General features: G+C 48.1%; 1 protein-coding gene and 1 long non-coding RNA gene across 2 annotated transcripts; both read right to left on the bottom strand.

Annotated features, from left to right (window-relative positions):
• Positions 1-592: 592 nt before the first annotated feature.
• Positions 593-8,766, bottom strand: LOC146833734 (myb-related transcription factor, partner of profilin-like). Its single transcript, XM_085601593.1, has 2 exons — positions 4,794-8,766; positions 593-3,644 (listed from the first exon to the last, which is right to left on the bottom strand). The coding sequence occupies exons 1-2, from the start codon at positions 4,905-4,907 to the stop codon at positions 3,336-3,338; spliced, it is 423 nt and encodes a 140-aa protein (XP_085457719.1). The 5' UTR covers positions 4,908-8,766; the 3' UTR covers positions 593-3,335.
• Positions 8,767-17,994: 9,228 nt separating this feature from the next.
• Positions 17,995-20,719, bottom strand: LOC146833733 (uncharacterized). Its single transcript, XR_014960612.1, has 5 exons — positions 20,659-20,719; positions 20,049-20,176; positions 19,862-19,949; positions 19,703-19,779; positions 17,995-19,395 (listed from the first exon to the last, which is right to left on the bottom strand). It is a non-coding gene; the product is annotated as an uncharacterized LOC146833733 (long non-coding RNA).
• Between the last annotated feature and the right edge of the window lie 946 nt (positions 20,720-21,665).

Raw genomic sequence — 21,665 nt, 5'->3', positions numbered from 1 at the left:
TTACAAGCACAGGGCTGACCATTCTAACAAACAGGCACTCAGCTCCTAGGCCATACATGTGTGCAGTTGGCATTGCGGAGCACACACACATCAATACTACTGACCAAGTCACCCCTTCACACTTCATGATCACTCATATTCAAATGTACCCATGTGAATAGGAAGACAGGCCCTCATGAGATGACCATACATCAACAGTGCTGTACACATATCAAGAAATTTCACACATACATGATGGCCAGCCCAAATGTAATTCTGTGGATAGAATTTCCGTCTGTGTTGGTAGTGCAGCCTTACATGACGTGTAAAATTTAGCAAACTTGACCATACAATGATCAGGATAACAGTAGATCCTCACAAACAACGATCCTTGCAACCCCAAGCCTCAGAGTCAAGAAGAACTGAAGTGCATGTCACCTCTGGCAAACTCTGAAAAAGTGAAACAAGCAATTGGAAATGTTAAAGTGGCATACAGAGCATGTGTCACATGAAACCATACCCATACAGAAAAGTTTTTATTAAGCAAGGACACTCACAAAGCAGACAACAGGAGTAACTGTCTTTATTACATATTACATAGACAGGCATCAAAAGTAGACAACAGCAAGGCCAGTGGCCAGTCCATAGTTCAAAGTAGGCACATGTGTGCATGAGAACCTGCACAGGGAATGGGCATCCATGGTTACAAACAGGAAGGCCAGTGGCCAGTCCATAGTTCAAAGTAGGCACATGTGTACATGAGAACCTGCAGTGGGAATGGGCAAACAAAGTGACAAACAGCAAGGCCAGTAGCCAGTCCATATTTCAAAGTAGGCACATGTGTCCATGAGAACCTTCACAGGGAATGGGCAAACAAAGTGACAAACAGCAAGGCCAGTGGCCATTCCATAGTTCAAAGCATGCCCATGTGTGCATGAGAACCTGCACAGGGCATGGGCATCCAAGGTGACAAACAGCAAGGCCAGTGGCCAGTCCATAGTTCAAAGGAGGCACATGTGTGCATGAGAATCTGCAAAGGGAATGGGCATCCAAAGTGACAAACAAACAGCAAGGCCAGTGGCCAGTCCATAGTTCAAAGTAGGCACATGTATGCATGAGAACCTGCACAGGGAATGGGTAACACCGTACACAGCCATGGTCAGCAACACAGCTAGAGGGATACCAATGGGCAGTCCAGGCACTGCTGTGGGAGAGATAGGTGTGTGAGGGGTTTTAGCCTCATACTTGGCTGTCAGTCGGACTGGAAGGTGGCTGAGTGTTGGAGCCAGCTGTAGGACTGACCTTGGGAGAGGGAGGACCAGCTGAGGTAGAGGCATCAGTGGCTTTGGAAGCCATAAGGCTGCTTGGACCAGGTGGTGGTGTGGCACGTGGAGGCGGAGACATGCTGCTGTGAGAAACATTGTGCGAGGGAGAATGTGGAGGGCTGCCTTTCCACTTCTTGGGGATTCGATACAGAATAATTGTCTTGGTAGGAGTGGGAACTGGGGCGGTCACAACAGCCTCACAGGTGCATCAGGTGCAGTTGGTGGCCCTCCCTCTGGGGATCTGCTGGATCAGGCTGTACGCTTGGCTTGGCCTTGCCTTTTCCCCTCCATCCCATGTTGACCTGGTGGACCCCCTACAGTGCCCTCCTTTCCCAGCTTCACAGGGGTGTGGGTGGGAGTTGAGGTTGTGGGTGAATCTGCCTTTGAGGCCTTTTTCTGTGGACTCTTAGCAGGAACCAGCTTCACTGCAGGCACGGCAACTGTCTGCCTGTCTTTGGGAGACGCTTTTGGGGCGGGAGTGTCCTTGGATGGGGCTGATTTTGAGGCATGTGAGCCAGAGGCCGGCTTCTTGACATGATGCCCCTGAGTGTCACCTGAAGGGCTTTTGCCTTTTCACTCCTGTGTCACTTTAGTTTGTTTGGGGAGTGGTGTCTGCGCTCTGGCCCGCTTGGGGTGCTGCTGTTGTGTGCTGTGTGTGGTGTACCTGGAGCCTGTGGGCTGTGGTGTGTGGTCACTCTCATCAGATACAGACACTGCCATGGGGGTTGCCAAAGGGACTGGAGCTGGACTCGTGGCCTATGCCAGCTGAATGGCTGCCGTCACTGTGGAGGACAAAGACTGGACAGTTCTGTGTAGCCCACCTACGTCTGAATGAATCCCCTCCATGAAGGAAACTAACTGTGCCAACTTCTTGTCTTGGTCTTGGAAGACATTCAAAAGAGTTTTCTGACCCACACACAGCTGGCGCAAAAGGTCCACTGCCTCAACACAGAGGGCAGCAGGGGAGACAGGGGCAGGGGCAGCCTGGGGGAAAGACACTCTTCCCTTCTTACTGGCGCGAGCACGTGCAGCACTGGAGGAAGTAGCTGGGAAGATGGGAAGTGGACGATGCGTGGTGGAAGAAGAGGCAGATTTCCCACTCCCTGTGCCCGCCAACATCGATGAGTCAATGCTGGCATCAGATGACGTAGAGGTTGGTGTTTCTGGGTGTGATTCCTCAAGGACACTCCTGTTCCCCACCGAGGTGCTGGTCACATCAGTGTCAGTGAGATCATGTGTAGCAGTTGTGCAAGATGCCTCACCACTGGTGTCCATCCCCTGTCCCTCTGTGCCCTAGGCAGATGCTACAAGAGACAGAGACGTAGGTTCAGTTTAGTGCCATACACACATACATCATATGCAAGCAAAGCACAAAACAGGATGATGGTACCCCCAAGTTGCACACCACCCTGTGCAGTCACATTGTGCAACCTTAATTCAAAAGTCAAAAGATGCCTGGTAACATGCATACTTGGCATAATTGACCCATGTGATGTCCACACAGCCAAATAGCTTGCCCATGCCTCCGTTGAACCTGAAATACAGATCCCTGTGAGCCTACCTAGGTCCCTGTGGGTGAAAAAGATGTACATACCAACATGTTGTCACAGTCACATATGAAGTCAAGATTAGGGGACAACACAGATACAAGATGTCATTTAGCAATGGCCATGAGCTCCTGAAATCCACCATGTCATGCTTTGGTGCACAACTACAGTTGCCCATTGGTGTCAAATGTGTAGTTCTCACAATTTCGGGCTTAGGCACTGCACACATTGCCAAAAGAACACTCAGATGAGGCACACTGCTGTTCACTGCCATGGGATGTCCCTGAATTCACTAATGCAGCTAATGCCATAAGTCCACCACTCATAATGCAACGTCAAGGGCCATTACATCAATGACATGAGAAAGAACATGTAGTGAAAATACATGACAGCTGCACCCAACAGAGAGGCCACTTACAAGCCATTGCATCACAATACCAACATCACAGAGCCCAGCACTGGCTCAGGGTTGGAATACATGCAGTCACTCACAACCAAAGTCACCCTTCCCAGAATACTCATCCCCATCTTGATGCTGATGGGCCCTCAAACGTTCATCCAGCTCTGGCTGTGTCACGCCCAAGATGCGGGTCATTAGTGGTGTCATGCTCCTGCGTGCCAACTTGCCAGTCCGAGGGAGCAGCCCCAGCGTCACCTCTGCCACATTTTTGCTCAGCCGGCGGATGTCATCCCACCTCTTGTGACAGTGTGTGTGCCGTCGGATGGAGACACCCAGAGCCCGCACCTTGCGTGCAATAGCCCTCCATACGACCTTTCGCTGGTGGACTTTGAGCTGCAGGCATGGGAGACAAGAAGAGCAAATTTCAGTGCACTGGGTTATGTACCACTGTGTCTCAGTACAGGAGCATGCACACAATCAGCACAGCTATTAAGATATGTTTAGCAGAGACAATACAGCATGTCATGTAGTACAATAGCATGAGATAATTGTATAGAAATACATGCAGGTATGAGGATGGACACAGTACCGGGCCATCTCATACACCTGCAGAATGCCAGCACAGAAAGCAAGGTGAAGATGGCCCACATCTGCAATGCAGTATGTGAGGGAGGAAGACATACATTACATTGCAAATTATGTTTTGGGGCAGACTCACTGTGTCCAACACTGCACACCCCTCAATGTCCTTGGCCTGTGAATGGCTGCCTGTGTTATGGAGGTCACATATCGGGGCATGATCTTACAATCTCACACCCTTATCACAAGGTCTGTCTTGTGCAATACACAGGCGTAAGATAGCTCATTGAGGAATAGGGTAGCAGACGACCCATATGTCGCACTCTGTCCATTCAGTGATGGGTCCCTGACAAATTGGGCAGTAACTGTGCAGGCCAAGGGGGCTCACACTGCGGTCTAACGTGGGCCATCGGAACTGTCACATGCATGTAAAATATGATGGGGAAATGTGCCTACACATGCGAGTCAGTACACATTAGGAAGAAAATGGAAAGGGGATGTTTCTAAAGTACAACAATCTGCTGTGTCATAGGTGAATTTCCATCAAGAGTGTCAACCTCTGGCATTTCACTCTTGTGCATAATGCTGACATAACATTGGTGGCAATATAAAGTCAGACACGCTCCCATCAGTACCCTCTAGACGGAAACTCTTTGTAATGTCACAGATGAGCCTGTGAAGAACCTCATGGACCCAAACATCCATTAGCACATGCAATTTCTGTCCTGACTCCCACTTACCAAACTTGCAGTGTCACTGTATGGCTGAAAAAACACTGCATGACCCTCCCATACTGATATGCAGCCCGGGAACTGTGTAAAATAGGCTACAAACCCCTGTCCCCTGAAGTCAGCATGTTCGGCAGTGTATGACACAATCACACACTCTCAGGACCATACTGCAGCAGATCAACTTAATTCGTGCACTCCCTGCTCTCCCCTACTTTCACTCTGAAACACTTACCATGACATCAGGAGCACCATATAGCCTCCCATACTGTGTGAGCAACTCGTCCACCAGGACCTCCAGCTCCTCTGTGGTGAAGGGACGGTCCCTGATGTTCTCAGTTCTCGCCATCACTGGGTCCAGGAGACAGGAACAGCAGCAGTTGGTGGTGAAGTGTGTCAGTCAGCAGTAGCTGGAAGCAGTGGAAAAATGTGTGGCTCTCTCCCACACATATATGGCCCCTGGGGTTGTTTCAGTGGTGCTAAGCTGCTGCAATTGGTGTTCCAGGTTAGCTTTTTTCAAATGCATCCAATGACCGGCCCGTGGTCGCGAAGCATGCCAACTGCTATTTTCCAAATTGCATTTGGCTACAGCGATTGCATTTCCCATTGGCTGTAAGGGCATGGGCATTGGCGGTGATAGACCGCAGGGGCCAGGCGGTTGCTACCGCGATCGTGCATCTTACAATTGCATCCAATGACCGGCCTGCGGTAGCAGAGCACGCCCACCGCTATTTTCAAAATTGCATTTGGCTACCGCGTTTGCGTTTCCCATTGGCTGTAAGGGCATGGGCATTGGCGGTGACACACCGCAGGGGCCCGGCAGTTGCTACCGCGATCGTGGATCTTACAGTTGCATCCAATGACCGGCCCCGCAGTAGTGGAGCACGCCTACCGCTATTTTCAAAAATGCATTTGGCTACCGCGATTGCGTTTTCCATTGGCTGTAAGGGCATGGGTATTGGCGGTGACACACCACAGGGGCCAGTCGGTCTCTACCATGATTTTGCCGCTTGATATTGGTACCCATGGCCGTGATTGTGGTGGCAGAGCACACCAACTGCCATTTTCCAATGTGTATATTACTACCGTGATTGAGGTGGGCATTGGCACACCACTGGGGCCATGCGTTCACCACAGTGATTTTGCCGATTGATATTGGTGCCCATGGCCATGATTGTGGTGGCGGAACACACCAACTGCCATTTTCAAATGTGTATATCACTACCACGATAGAGGTGGGCATTGGCGGTGGCACACCACTGGGGCCAGGTGTTTGCTACCATGATTTTGCCGCTTGAAATTGGTGCCTATGGCCGTGATTGTGGGGGCGGAGCACACCAACCGCCATTTTCAAATGTGTATATCACTACCGCGATTGAGGTGAGCATTGGCGGTGGCACACCGCTGGGGCCTGGCAGTCGCTACCGTGATTTTGCAGCTTGATATTGGTGCCCATGGCCGTGATTGTGGTGGCGGTGCATGGTATGGCACCTATGGACACATTATGCAGTGGCAGTGTCAATGGGCAGTTCAAACCATTGTACAGTAGACATATGAATCATGCCACCAGATAGTGCTAAGCAATGCTAGTGTGACATTTAGCACACTGATGATTACACATGCCATGTCAGTGCACAGAATTACATGCACAGGCATGTACTTACTCACATGTCACTTATAAAATTGTTTTGCATGTCCACACATCTGTGGTGTGATGGACTCTCACATGTGTACACATTTTAATGTGTGAAATGGCTAAGGGACACACAGTAATGAAGGTATGACCACATAATATGCCTAGTTAACAGTGTAGATTGCTGAACTCGTGATCATTCTTGCTCTTTGGTCACACACTGTGCACATTGTGTTGTTACTGGGTGCCCTGTCCGACTTACGCAAGGAGATGTGGCAGGTGCAGCAGCTACATAGAGGTTAGTAGTGTTGCTGTCTCACACATGTGCTGTGTCAACTACTCTCAGGGCTGGTGACACAAGATGTTGAAATGTACCTTTTGGAATTCATATAGTCTGATTCTGTTTTGGGGGTACTCACTGTGTGAATACTGGACAAGTGTGCAAATAGTTTAGATCAAGGTGTCCCTACATGTGAGTTGTGCTGTAAGCTGAAGTATTTTTGCCAGTCATTGTTGGCGCTGTCTCAGTGAACACGTAAGATGTTGAACACATCACATAGGGGGATTTAGTTGACATGTGTGCCCTTTCATCTCACCTAGGAGACGACCAAATGTGCATCGTCCATTCACAGTGCTGACGGACATGGAGGATGAGGACATCATACGGAAATTCCATCTGGATCGACCTACCCTTCAAGACCTATGTGCTCTGTTGGAGCTCCATCTGAGGCCTCGCAGAACCTATCTGACTGCTTTGACACCAACGTGTAAGGTGATGGCGGCCCTGCATTTCTTTGCTACTGGTTCATTCCAGTACCTGGTGTCCACCGCAGGTGGGATGTCGCAACCTATGTTTAGCATGGTGCTACGTGATATCCTGTCCTCTATGATGACCTACAAGGACTTATACATCCATTTCCCAGGAGGCATGAATTGGCGGCTGTGAAGGGTGATTTTTATGTCCTTGGCCACATCCCTAATGTTGTTGGTTCCATTGACTGCACACTTGTTGGCCTGGTTCCACCACAGGCACGTGAGCACATCTACAGGAATCAAAAGCATTTCCATTCCATGAATGTGCAAGTGGTATGCCAGGCGGATATGATAATCTCACATGTCTGTGCCAAATTTCCAGGATCAGCCCACAACTCCTACATCCTACATAACAGCATCGTACAACAGCTGATGGCAAATCTGCATCCAGAGCGTGTGTGGATTGTGGGTGAGTACGAAGAGTCAAGTGGTGTGCTGTATGTGTGACATACGGTTCTCAGCCACTGTTTAGATTACAATATTGGTCTGTGTATCTCACACATAGGTGACTGTGCATATCCGAACTGGCCTTGCTGCTGAGCCCACTGAGGAATCCCAGGACCCCGGGGGATGTCCGCTAAAATGATGCCAATGGGAGGACACGTCCTGTGGTGGAGCGTACCTTTGGTCTACTTAAGTCTCGATTTTGCTGCCTGGACAAGACCGGAAGTGCACTGATGTACTCTCCCCAAAAGGTGTGTCAGATCATAGTTGCATGCTGCATGCTCCACAACCTGGCCTTGCGCAAGGAGATCCCCCCGCTCCTGGACGATGATGAGCAGCCGAGGCCCCCGCCTGCAAACCCACACATGTCCAGTGATGAGGATAATGGAGAGGAGGAAGGTGTCGACCTGAATCAACAGCTCATCAACCACTACTTCCCTTGAAGGTGAGTGAAAACGTACAACGGTGCCATTGTCTGCAGAGTTCGTTGTTGGTGAAAAGGCCTAGGAGAGCTTTGTGACTGCTGCCTGTTGTTGGCTCTGTGCTGGCTGCTAATTGTTCTGGGACAGGGTAGTCATGCCAGCTACAGTATGTCTATGTTGGTACTCATTGTAATGTGTGCAGAATTGAGTACCTTGATGAAAAATGTTGTGTAATAGCTGTGATGCCATCACCTGGCAAGTGTATAGAGTTCTCTTGTGTCTTCCTAGGTCCCTTCAGCCTCACGATGCCTCAAAACAACCAGTGGTCCTGGTTCTTTGTAAACAGAGTCCACATTGTATATCCTGTGATGAACATGGAGCTGACACGAACCCTAGGTTTGTAAAGAGTGTTTATTTACAATGGGTGAATGTGACAGGGAAGAGAATTTTAACAAAAAGGTGAAAAGTGGATCAATGAGTTGTCAGTGATGGAAGATGAGAAAATCGAGTAGTCACCACATTGATGTGGTGACCCACTCCAACAGACGCATGCCATTAACCTGGCAGTGTGGGTAAGGACAGTAAACAAAGTCAATGGCAAGGTGTAGAGGGGTGCCATCATGGCTGGCTCCTTGACTGGCGTTTGGCTGGTGCTTTGCCACGGGATCCTCCCTGGGATTTCTTTGGACGGCCCCTTGAACGTTTGGCAGGGGGGGCCTCTGCTGCGGGCTCAGCAGGGTCTGAGGACTCACCCCTCTCTGTGGCCGCAGGGGAGATGGGGGAACTGTCATCCTGCGGACCACTGGAGGGAGGTGGAGCTGTTGTTTGGGCCGCAGGCCTGTCTCTCAGAACCGCCACAAGCTGGCCCAAGAGGTCCACGATTTGGCTCATGCGGATGTCTATGGACCTCAGCAGCAGGCAGAGCTCACATGAATCTTCAAGAGCCTGGCCCGTGAGTCCCTGGGCTCGGTCATAGGCCCCAAGGACTCTGGCGATGTTGGCCAGGGCTTCGGACCCAGTGTCCAGTTAGGTTTGACGCCAGTTGCCCTCCCACCTGCCCTGCTGTCTCGGACCTGTGGCGTCACTACTCTACGCACCCGCATACTCTCCCTGCCCTCCTCAGATTGTGGGGTGGGGAGGTCATCCTCTGAGGCAGGGAGAGTGTTGTAGGCAGCACTGGTGGTGGTGGTGGAGGCTGCACCGGTCGTTACAGCAGGGGTCAGCGTAGTTGTTGTTGCTGAGGTGGTGGCAGGGGGGACAGTGGGGTCCTGGGACCTGTTGCGTCCTGGCATGCATCCAAGAAATCTAGAGAGTCAGCATCAGAGAGTCCATGTTCCGGGGGTGGAGACTGGCTCCGTAGGTTGGTGTGATCATCTTTTGCCATCAGTTCTTGGTCACCTGTGGAACAGAGGGGAAATGTTCATTGAAGTGTACCCCTCAAGCTTGGTGTTAGATGTTTCTTATTTACAAGTTACACGCCGCACAGTTTACTAGATATCACATTGTGTGTCTGCACAGTACTGTGCATCAAGACATGATTTTTTTTATTTTTTGTTGAATATTTTTATTGGCATTTAAACACTCGGAAAACAGTACAATCAACGACTATCCCCTGTCAGGGCATGTCAATATACAATTACCATCGCATAAATTTCCCAGCTATGAGTCAACAGTACATGGGTAAATCGTTGCCCCCCCTAGTCACCCTGCAGGATAATCCTTAGAGGCCCGCCCCCTGGCGTCCCCCCGTAGGCATAGTATATACTCGCAGGGCGCGGGGTCCCCACACAGATGGTACCCCCATGTAATTGGAGCCGCCAAATAAAGTTCAAACTTCAAACAACCACCCCCTACGATGACCCTCCCCCCAACCACCCCCCCTACACCCACCCCCCCCCCTCCGGCATGACTACTTGACAGGATACCTGATGATACATTGAAGACGAGGACTCTACATCTCTGACCCTCCCGATCCAGGCCCGCCGACCCCCCAGGTGCGCTATGTCCCAGTCGCTACTCTCTACCCTAAGCAGATGCAGGAGAGGCCGGGACCTGCCCGACCTCCGCCTCAGAGGCCTCATCCACAGCCGGGTCAGCTACTTTCAGTAGTTCCACCAGCGCACCCCAAGCTCGGGCCGACTCCATCGCCCTATCACTATGCGCCCGGGCAGCCGACTGCGTTCGGTGGGTCGCCTCGCAGTCCGCCCATTGAGTAAATTATGCATCAAGACATGATGTGGAGGTACATACATTATTTGTCCATGGTGTGACATCTCAATAGATACCATGCGCCACGTGCAGATTTTGTGATTACAAGGACATGTTGTCATCTAACGACGAGCAGCACAATGACTTTATGTGAAGCATCTTTGTTGATGGCACTTACAGATAGCATTCAGTGCTGTGCATGATTGTGCACTGAATTTCTTCAACATGTCATTTGGTGAGTCACACTTTGGTTTCTGTGACAGTTACATACACTTAGCTGTCTGCACACTATAAGTGGCAATTAGATCTGTGCCAATTTTGGTGGGATGTGAGGGCTGGTGTGGTTATATGGCAACATGCTTGTTGAGAGAAATGGTGGGGTGCATGCACTGTCTACTTACCTGTTCTGTGGCACATTAGGGGGGACATTCTGACACATCTTTCGGGGTGTGTGGTGGAGTGCTCCATCCTGCTGAGCTGTGGGATAAGGGGGCCTGGTGGAAGTTGTAGTGCCGGCTTCCCACCCACAAACACCCCTCCCTTTGAAGATGGCTACCTACCTGTTAGTTTGATGTGTGAGATCCAATGCCTGCCACATGGTTGTGGGTGTGGGAGTACTCCATCCTGCTGAGCTGTTGGACAAGGGGGCCTGGTTGGAGTTGTAGTGCTGGCTTCCTACCCACAAACACCCCTCTCTATGAAGATGGCTACCCACCTGTTAGTTTGATGCGTGAGATCCAATGTCTGCCACATGGTTGTGGGTGGGGGGAGTATTCCATCTTGCTCAGTGTTTGGACAAGGGGGCCTGGTGGGAGTTGTAGTGCTGGCTTCCCACCCACAAACACCCCTCCCTATAAAGATGGCTCCCTACCTGTTAGTTTGATGAGTGAGATCCAATGTCTGCCACATGGTTGTGGGTGGGGGGAGTATTCCATCTTGCTCAGCGTTTGGACAAGGGGGTCTGGTGGGAGTTGTAGTGCTGGCTTCCCACACACAAACATCCCTCCCTATGAAGATAGCTACCTACCTGTTAGTGTGATGAGTGAGATCCAATGTCTGCCACATGGTTGTGGGTGGAGGGAGTACTCCATCTTGCTCAACTTTGGGACAAAGGGGCCGGATGGGAGTTGTAGTGTAGGCTTCCTCACCACAGACACCCCTCCCTGTTAAGATGGCTACCTACCTGTTACTGTGAAGTGAGCAATGCAATGGCTCACAGAAGGTTCTGGGTAGGGTAGGGGTGGGTGCTCCATCATGGTGTGCTTTGTAACAAGGGTGCCTGGTGGGAGTTGTGGTGCTGGCCTCCCACACACACACACCCCTCCCTGTGAAGATGGCTACCTACCTGTTATATTGGTGAGGGTAATGTAATGGCTTTCACATGCTTCTGGGTGGGTGGGAGTGTTCCATGGTGCTGGACTGTGGGACATGGGGGCCTTTTGGGAGTTATAGTGCTGGTATCCCACCCACAGACACCCCTCCCTGTTAAGATGGCTACCTACCTGTTACTTTGAGGTGGGCAATGCAATGGCTACCACATGCTTCTGGGTGGGGTGGGGTGGGTGCTCCACCTTGCTGAACTGTGGGACAAGGGGGCCTGTTGGGATTTGTGGTGCTGGCTGTTAAGTTGGCTGGCTCCCTGTGGAGCAGAGGAAGTGATTGGCTGCACATGGCTCTTGGGTGGGGGGAATGTTCCATCCTGCTGAGCTGTGGGACAGGGGGCCTGGTGGGAGTTGTAGTGCTGGCTGCCTGTACACATGCAACCCAGGAAATGTTGCTAGCTACCTTTGGGGTGAATGAGAGGGAGTGCATGTTGGATCTGTGAGACATGTGTTGGGGAGCGTGTGGTGCACATGAGTGCATTTGGGCTTAGATGGTTTAGCTTTGTAGTTGTGCAAGACAATACATAGCAGTGTGATGGTAGACATTTGTTTGTACCTAACAGCCTCCACTCCCCTGCCTATTGCTGTGAGACTCTTTGGATGCAGTATGGCAAGCACCTTCTCCTCTCATGCAGTGAATGTTTTTGGTGGAATGGGAGGGCCACCGCCAGTCATCTGAGCCAGCTGACGATTCTTGTAGTTCTTCTGTTTCACCTGCCTCTTCAGGTCATCCCACCACCTCATGATCTCCCGCTTGGTGCACGGGGTGGTCCCTACTACATTGACCTTGTTGACAATCCTTTCCCACATTATTTCTTTCGTGACTAATGGTGTCTGTTGGACCAGGTTACCAAACAATTGTGGTTCTACTCTGATTATCTCATCTGCCATGACTGACAACTCATTGTCAGTGAATTTGGGTATTTTCTTTTGTACCATGGTGTGTGATGTGCAAATGGTTTGAGGTGCAGGTGTGAGGGTGGAGGGGGTGGTGTAGGTGGTGTGTGTGCGTGTGTGTGTGTGTTGTTGTGCTGGTGAGATGTGTGGTGTTTTGCCTATCCAATGTACTGTAGGGTTTAGTTCCTTCAGAGCCGGAGCAGTGCAAAGGATTCTGGTCATGGAAGGGGCAGGTTTCATACTCAGCTATGTGGCTGTGTCAAAATGGAGTATTGCTGTCAGGTGCGTTGTGTGGGTTGTCCTGGGATTTGTATTTTCTTGGTTGCCCTGGGGGTGTGTCCTTGGGATGTGTTGGGTGTTTTGGGGGGCTGAGTTAGTTTGATGTGTACACTTGGTGGCCTTGTTGAGTGTGTTTTTTGTTGGCCGCCATAATAGTTCCGGTGCGGCCGGGGCAGTGGGTATGCAACAGCCCTTCCGCCTGCTCTCCCATTCATCACTGTTAGCGATCGCGGTGGTCTGAAACAGCGGATCGTTCTGCTGTCACCTAAATTGCATCCTAATTGTGCGTGCAGTCACTCCACTTGGCCTAGAGGCGGGTTTGGGTTTTTCCGCCGCGATTCCGACCGCCGTGGACGGATTTTCACCTGCTCCGCCTGGTTCCGGCGGTCTTTTGTGGTATCCGTCCACCGCGGTCGGATTGTCCTGGCGGCTGATCCTAATCTGACTGCCGTCCTAATAGACCCCTAAGTTGAGAACAATGGGTCAATTTAGAACATTTACTGACAGTATCCATTCTATGGATTCGAACAGTATACTCCATGGTCATTAGGGTTTGCTACACTTTTACCTATATATATTTGTATTGTGCCTACATATTAAAAATCATGGGTACTCTTATACCAACACTAATGCATTTTCAATCGCTTTGCTGTGCCAATATTGTATTATTAAATGCACATTTTGCTTGAACGTTAACAGGATGACGCAAAACCGTGTTGTTGACATATCTGTAGATACTCCAGTGGCATAACACCGAAGGTGGTACCCCGCTTATGAGACTATCACCAACATGGACTCTTCTTGGTAAGTACTATTAGTTATGTCAAATATTTACCAAGCAATGGGTGTGCATTTGAGGTTCCGGCAATATGAGTCTCCCATTTAACATATGTTAAAAACTATTATAGTGATAAAATATTTATATGTTCAATAAGTACGTGCAACAAAAATGCAGAAAATAAGTTCAGAGCTATTCCACAAATTAACAGGTTTACTTGGTGACAAACATGAATGAGGGCCTACATTTGGAATTGGGACGACAACATACTTTAATAAAAAAGAATCACTGACATTTATGTTTCTGTAGTACATTTGTCAATACATATCAATCACTTCTATTAAACTGGATGGTATCAATGTAATCTTTGTGACACAGGACCTCTTTTGAATAACTCACAATATGGTTCTGTTTTACCAAAACCTATTATCCCATTTCTGTCCCTTAGGCATAGATAACGGAGCCTGTTCATAATATTCTGAATTGCAGGTCCACCTTGTAGAAATCAAACGTCCCAGAATCCAATACATCGATTGCCATTTGTGAGAAGTTGGCCTGGTATATGCTGTTCACTAGTTAAAGTGACCACCTTGTACCATGCCAAGCAACCCTTATGGTGTGGTTGTAAGTCAACCTTTTCGGACTAGCTGCCCTAGTGGTAGCGTAGGCTAAGCAGTCTTTGAGGCCAAACTCGTTAAAGCGTGTTAAGCAAGCTGTTTTACCATATGTAACCCCCCTTTATACCAATGAAAGGACACCACACAGATATATATTCAAAATATATATGTATTTATTTCTCAAAGTATCGCCTAGACTCTTTATGAGCACAGGAGCACAAATCGTTAAACAAGACAACGTTATAATATACAGAAGTTGCACTTTATATGGATGGGCCCTGGTGGCCGATCAAACCATATACTAAAATAGTGGTATAAGTACCACGAACAGGAAAGGGAAAAGGCCTAGGGCCTCTAGAATCTCTGGGCCTACAAGGAGCTAACTTCAGTTAGTGACCAGGAGGTCCACGGGTCGCGTGTGCAGTGAGGAAAGTTACACGCGTGCTCCCATAGGTTTTCAATGGGTGCGTAAAAGTTCAAAAGTTACTGCTAGAAGGGCCTTCTGGATGGACTACGAATTTAAGATTCAAAACACAGACACTAGAGATGTTTCTCTACACTTGGGCACCGGAGTGCCAGCTTTACCTCACCCACAGGAAGCGGGTGCATAGGTCTCGAAGTGCGTCGGGTTTCGTCTATCGATTCAATGGAGCCTGATGACAAAGATGCTGCAGGCGGTCGGTCCAGAAGAGATGCGGTGGATCCAAGAGTGGATCAGAGTTGTAGAAGACCTGAAAGCAGAGGGGACAGTGTTCACAGTCACTAGCCAGTGACCGGCGTGGCACCAGGTAGGTACCAGGCGATGTCGGGTGCAAACAGGTGATGAGGTGTAGCTTGTCTCCGCAGCCACGTGGTCCCTGAAGGTCGACGACGTCCAGGAGTCGGTTCACGAGCTGTCCCACGCAGGCTCTCGCTGTCGGCAGTGTTGGCGACTCAAAAGAGGCAAACAAGCCTTAGCAAAGGCAGGAGTCATGGAAAGAGAAGAAAGCTGATTGTTCTGACCAGCAAGGTCAGAGGGGCTGCTCCTTTGGAGAGCAGCTGGAGCCAGTCTGGAGCAACCAGACCAGTGTTGTTGATTTCAAGTTAGGTTGCCAAAATGGCCACTAGCCAACAGGCCAGGGACCGGGCAGGGGCGTCGAGATGCAAAGTGCAGAGGGGCCCCACGCAGATCGTGGAGATGCTGGAGGGCTCACCTTTAGTGCAGATGCTGCTCGGATGTTGGGCTTCTCAGGACCCAAAGCACAACTTGGAGGGAGCCTCTGTTGTCGCGCTTGCAGCTTGTCGTCGGTCTTTCAAGATGGCTGGCTCCACGTGTCTCGGTGCCTCCACGGGTTCCTTCTTTGCAGGGACTGTGGATCGGGCTGTGAGAGGTCTGGAGGTCCAGGTCTTGTCGGGCTCTGGGCTCGGGCTCCGGCGGGAGGCGGCGGCAAAGCAGACGTCGAATAGCTGGTTGGTGCTTGCGTTAGCAAGATGGTCACTCCCTGACTATAGGGGAGATTTCCTTCTGTCCTCTGTGCAGCAGAGCGTCGAAGTTCCCGTCTTCTTCTTGTGGTTAAGTTGATTCCAGGATGTCTGAAGTCTTAGGACACAGCTCCTACCTTTAAGTGGATTCTAGGGGCCGGACTACCTGCTAGGTCCCTCCCTAAGGGTGGGACCAGGAAGGGGGGTGGTTACACCCCCAATCCTTTGTCCAGCTCGCCCCAGGTCCGGGGCTGGTGTGCCCCAGGACCGGTGTGAACTGGCATATGCACCGAGGCTCCTTGTGAGCCTCAGGCATGTCTCATTCCATTCAAGCCCTACCTGACCAATACACAAAATCCTGTCTGGGGTGGTGCTCGCACCTCCCCTGGCAGGAAACCCTTTGTCCACTTCTCCCAAGCTGGAAGGACTCCCAGCAGCAGGAGGGCAGACTTGTGTCTGTGGTGGCAGCATCCATTTTGTGGAGCTGAGGCTATGTCTGATTTTACCCGGGTTTCAGGTACTGTACATGTCGTGTCCCTCTAGAAGGGTGGAATGCTAACCCCGTCGCCAGAATTGGCGAGGGGTTAGTATTCCAATTCGTATAACACCTTACTCGACATGTTTTGATAAAGCCAAACCAAAGATAGCATTTAACCGCGAGGTTCATAATGCACTTAAGAGTATATGGTATGACGATATCTGGAAACGGTAGAAGGAAGTTGTTCCAACCACTGCAGACAGGCTCAGCTCATGCCAGAGCACCATCTCACATGGAACCAAGCACTCTGCCTTCAGGATTGTTAAGGCCTGCCATAGGAGTGACTTATAGGTTACCAGGTGTCCCATTTAAGGTTAGGTATAGGTATACTACACCTAAGTAAGAGGTGGTTACACCAACTTACCCCAGCTGAGTGATCAGCCAGTTGTGTCAAATTTGTTAGGCCAGGCCTGGGGTGGCATAATACATGCTTCAGCCCCTGGTAGGCCTTAGATAAACCAATGCCCTGGGTACCTAGTGTACACTGGTACGGGGGCTCACAGGGTGATCCAATTCCAATTGACTATGCACCTAGGGTGCATAGTGTCAATTTAGTTAGAGAGAACAGCAGGCTGGGGGTCTGATTAGCAGGCCCACAGCCTCAATATGTCAAAAACCAGTGAAGCAAAAAGCAAAAATTTGGGGTGACCATAGGATAGCAGACCCTACTCTCCTACACCATTCTACAGATCTGTTTATTTCATATTTTGTTAATTATTATTTCCATTATCATTGTAGGAAGATCATCCAAATATGAAGTCCAGCAACCCTCCAAAAATCTCCCAATTACCACTACAGAAGCTTTCAGTGGACACACATCTCCTGCTATTCTGGATCTTGATGAAGAACAGCATGACCAGTACGGTTTGTCGGGTCAGGGTGCAAAGGTGAGAGTCACTCAGCCATACACTACATCAACATCATCTAGTGTAGTGCAGGCCCCTCCTCCACAGTCTGTAGTAACATGTGCTCCCCGTGGCTAAACACCCCCTATCAGCTCAGCGGTGTGCACACATGTCCTGGAATCTGTATGTCGTATAGCAACACCTGCAGCTAACAGTTCCCACTGTAACGGTGCACACCATTGTAAAGTCACAGGGTACTGAGAGTAGGGGCGAGGCTGGATTAGCACAGCTTATTAGGACCACAGATGCCCATAATTATCTTACAACTATGGGTCAGATCATTATTGGTGCAGCCTCTAGACTTGAAGATCAGATGAGCCATGGTCATGCTATCCCTAAACAACAACAACCTCCAGGGGGAGCAAAATCAGTTGCAGTGGGAGCCCAATGAGCTCAGGAAACGTACAATTTCTATATTGTGCTTAGTTTCAGAGATAGTGCTGACGAACTAAAGAACATTTATAAGGCTATTAGGGAGTCTTGTATCCCTCTCCCTTGACCAACTCCAAATCCAGCAACCAACCAGGCTCCTCCAGAGAAAGGGAGGCCCTACAAACTCTGGAGACCCCTTCATCACCTCTGAGTCTGCAACTGCGGAGATATCAGTCCCCCTCAAGAAGGGTCGTTCTTGTGGACCAGTGGGAGAGTATTCTTGCAACACTACCACCAAGAGGCACAAACACTAATATCCTTCTTTGAGACACCAACATCCCCTTTTGAAGTATGTTTTGTTGAACCCATTTACCTTTTGAGACATATCTCAATTCTTGACAGAGAGTCTAAATAACTGTGGCTTTACTATAGCAATCACATTCAATCAAGCAACTTAATTTTGTCTCTTAGAAACCCTATATAATCTTATATAATGCTGGTTTGACCCTTACACAAATTTAATTTTTGATGTAGAATATATGACAATTAACACATATACTATTAATAATAAGAGTGTCAACATAGAAAACCTTTTAATAATGTAACATATATATAAGAGTTCTAGACATCTGTGATATACAAAAAACTAGTACTTTTACATATAGCAAAGGTCTAAGTAGAGAACAATGTGTGTGCATTTGAGGTTCCGACAATATGAGTCTCCCATTTAACATGTGTTAAAAACTATTAGAGTGATAAAATATTTATATGTTCAATAAGTACGTACAACAAAAATATAGAAAATAAGTTCAGAGCTACTCCATAAACCAACACGTTTACATGGTACCAAACATGATTTTAGGCCTATATTTGGAATATTGAGCAGGCAACATACTTTAATAAAAAAAGAATCATAGACATTTATTTTTCTGTAGATCATTTGTCAACGCTTATCAATCACTTCTATTAAACTGGATGGTATCAATGTAATGTTTGTGAAGCAGGACCTCATCTGAATAGCTCAAAATATATGTCTGTTTTAACAAAACCTACAATCCCATTTCTGTCCCTTAGGCACAGATAACGGAGCCTGTTCATAACTATCTGAATTGCTGGCCCACCTTTGTAGAACTCAGTCTACCCATTATCCAGTGTATCAAATGCCACTCTACACATCTATTTATTTCATATTTTGTTGATTATTATTTCCATTAAAATTGTAGGAAGATCATCCAAAGGTCGTCCTGCATTACATAGGCATCTCCACACAGTCACATTGTACAATGACAATCGGTCTGCATGTACAATGCGCCAATGCAGACACATGCTTGGAACACACAGTGAAACCGCATTTTCCAATGGCATTGCAGAGGGACAAGCAACCCCTCCTGCACACAGACGTGTTATGACCATGAGCAATCAGTAATGCCAGCGTGGATGAATGTAGGGGCAGTGAAATAAAAGAAAAATGAAATAAATGAAAGCTCTCCCTATTTAAATTGAGGCCCTAGAGGAGGGAGGAAACACAAAAATATCAAGTAGAAATCTCTAAACCGGCCGATACACTTATTCAATTGATCTGTAAAGATTCTGCATTTCCCAATCAAAATGTCAAAGATACATTATATTTCATAGTATAACATTATTTTCATAGATTCAGTCCATTAAAGTTTTATAAACAAGAAATGTTTTTTATTATTTCCTTTTTTTTTGTGTTTGTGATTTACACATGATTTAAAACAAAAGAAAACATTTTTTTGGTTTTACACTTATAATTTTTGGTGCAAACATATTACATATTTAATATAAGAAAGAACGTCCTAGACATCTGTACTATAAAAAAAGCATTTGCTAATCATTCATACTTGCATTCATACAATGTGGAATAGAAAAGAACATTTTAAGAGAAAAGAAAAGCTCTTAGATTGGTCAGATTTCTCAGGTTGACAAAATGAAAAGATGTTAACTTTCAATGTCTCTGATGTTAATAGTGTCGCGGTCAACGCGCGTTTCAGTGGGAAACCACCTTCTTCAGGACCAACTGCCAAGTATTAACGGATGAAATACATATAAAAGATGTCTGGGTGTCTGCAAGGTAAACAAGAGGAAATAGCATTGGCAATTGATCGGGAATACACATAATTTCAAGAGGGGAATGCTTCCTTATTATGCTAAATAATTGCTATCATGCACCATAGATATATGCGAAGTAAGGCCATAAGGAACGTGCTTATTAAAGTGAGATATGAAATATCATCCACCTCTGGTAAGGCCCATTGGTGTTATGGAAATGACAAATGAGAAAGAAAAAGAAAAAGTGCCAACAGGAGATCCCGTATGTAGAGTCCCAGAAGTAGGCATGCAAAGCCTAAGGAGTAGTGTTTAGAATGTCTACCTATTAAGTCATCAGGCAATAAGCATGTAACCGGCTGAAAGAGTCGTCTGTGCTAGATGGTACAGCGATAGGCTTTTCTGGAAGAGAAAAGGTTTAAGTTATTGAGCCTGATCTAGTGTGGGGTTCTAGAGGCTGAAACTGATATAGTGGCCATAATACCTTAGCAAGCCAAAGTGTGGAAGTACATTCACACTCAGGGGTTTGTTTTATAATCTCCCGGCATTTTGCAAAGTCGACTGCGGCAGATCTACGGAATAAGAGGACTTTTATACCAAACCATACCAGGTTAATTAATAACATTGAGGATGAAGTAATGAGGCCAGTCGAGTGCCATGTATTTCATTACCTTTTCAGAACATGGGTTGATACTTAGGGGTAGAACCAGACAACAATCCTGGGTCTCCTCTCTCTATGTATGTTGGAACGGATTCTGTTCTTTTAATTTAGGTAGGTACATCCGATCACGGCATGTCACTGTAAGAAAAGAGGAAGCATTGCATGGCTTTGTATTTATCCCCAGGCAGGCGCGCTAATAAAGAAAATATATATTATTATGGACTGACAAAGTGTCATTGGAGATTTTAAATAGCATACTAACACGTGGTAACGATACCACGGAACTTTAAAGCATATCTGAGTCTCTCGTGTTTTATACCTACTGTTGTTGTAGCCAGATATATGAGATCTCTACAGATGGCTAATGTCAGAAAACTATGTTTCAGATAGCGCATGCGCACATCAGAAATCGGTCCTTAGGTGATGGTATAGCTTCTGTTGGGACTGAGCAGCAAGTTTTGTAAAATATGGATGGGGGCCATTAGACACAAAGGATTTATAGAGTAGCTGGAACATGAGGGACACTAAACGATAGGTCTATAATAGCCTACGTTTGGACACTAATCGTTGAATCTCTAGTGACCCAAGGAAGTTCTTCATAGAAACGAATCAGTGCATACCTGTGTTCGCCGTAGGGCATCCATACCAATCAGTCGAAGAATTGGAGTGCTTTAACGTATTGTTAGTCTCGCGAGATTTCGGACCTGCACAATGTGAGTAAAGTGTATCTGCATATCTTTCGAAGCGCCATCTTGGAAGGGAGTTTAATCTTACCTCATCTTATATTAGTTAAGCTGAGAGAGTATGTCAGCGGTTCTTTCTGGCTATTTAAGAATATGGAAATACAATTGGTGTAGTGATATAAGAGGACATGGTTTCCACAAAGAATTCCTGCATTATGAATGTAGGGGCAGTGACTCCCGCTTACGTACATGTTGCACATGTTGTGGGATCTGAGTCACAGGGGGCATCCCTGTATCAAGGTGGTACATAAGCCTATGGTAAGGACAGGACGGACACAGATGTAGGATACATGCCTGGCTGAACTCGCCCTGAGCTTGAGTGTAGACCTTTGGGCCATGCTGCAGAAATAGCGACACACACAACAGTTGGCATGTATGTTCCACGACCCCGTGTGGGCTTGCCCACCCTCATGTACCCCTCGGACGAGGCCGCACGCCGTGGGCATGCCGCAAAGCAACATCGCACATTGCGTGATGGGTGGCGCCGGCACCACACCAGAAACACACGCATCAGTTGCCTCTTTCCCAAGGCCTGATCTCAACTACGCCCAGAGCCACGTGTCGAAAGACCACACCCCACGCCGTACTGCCGTACACCAGTCAACTCACTTACGCTCACAGGGGGGTCCGACACAGCCACATGTCAAAGGTCTACATCACTACCTGAGATGACAAGGCTGCGCACGCTGTACACAGCACAATGTGATGTGGTATGGCTCGGGGCCCACATGAATACGCAATGATCACACTGACACATTGAGATAATTTGTGGTATGGGCACGTGTGCCCAGCACCTTTATTGCCAGGGTCACACGTCCAGTGACGCCTGTGCTGGATGGGTGTAGGGTAGTGTAAGCAACCTCTCAGGGGTTGGCTGGTGCTGC

Source organism: Triturus cristatus, chromosome 4_2 (assembly GCF_964204655.1).
Source record: "Triturus cristatus chromosome 4_2, aTriCri1.1, whole genome shotgun sequence".
NCBI classification, from domain to species: domain Eukaryota; kingdom Metazoa; phylum Chordata; class Amphibia; order Caudata; family Salamandridae; genus Triturus; species Triturus cristatus.
The sequence above is the reverse complement of the archived record's forward strand: the minus strand, read 5'-3'. Positions and strand labels throughout refer to the sequence as shown.

Bases quoted from the DNA above. Each gene is read 5' to 3' on its own strand.
- LOC146833734 (XM_085601593.1), bottom strand. From the start codon at position 4,907: ATGGCGAGAACTGAGAACATCAGGGACCGTCCCTTCACCACAGAGGAG. The intron at 3,645-4,793 runs GTAAGTGTTTCA...CCATGCCTGCAG, and splicing joins ATGGTGCTCCTGATGTCATG to CTCAAAGTCCACCAGCGAAA.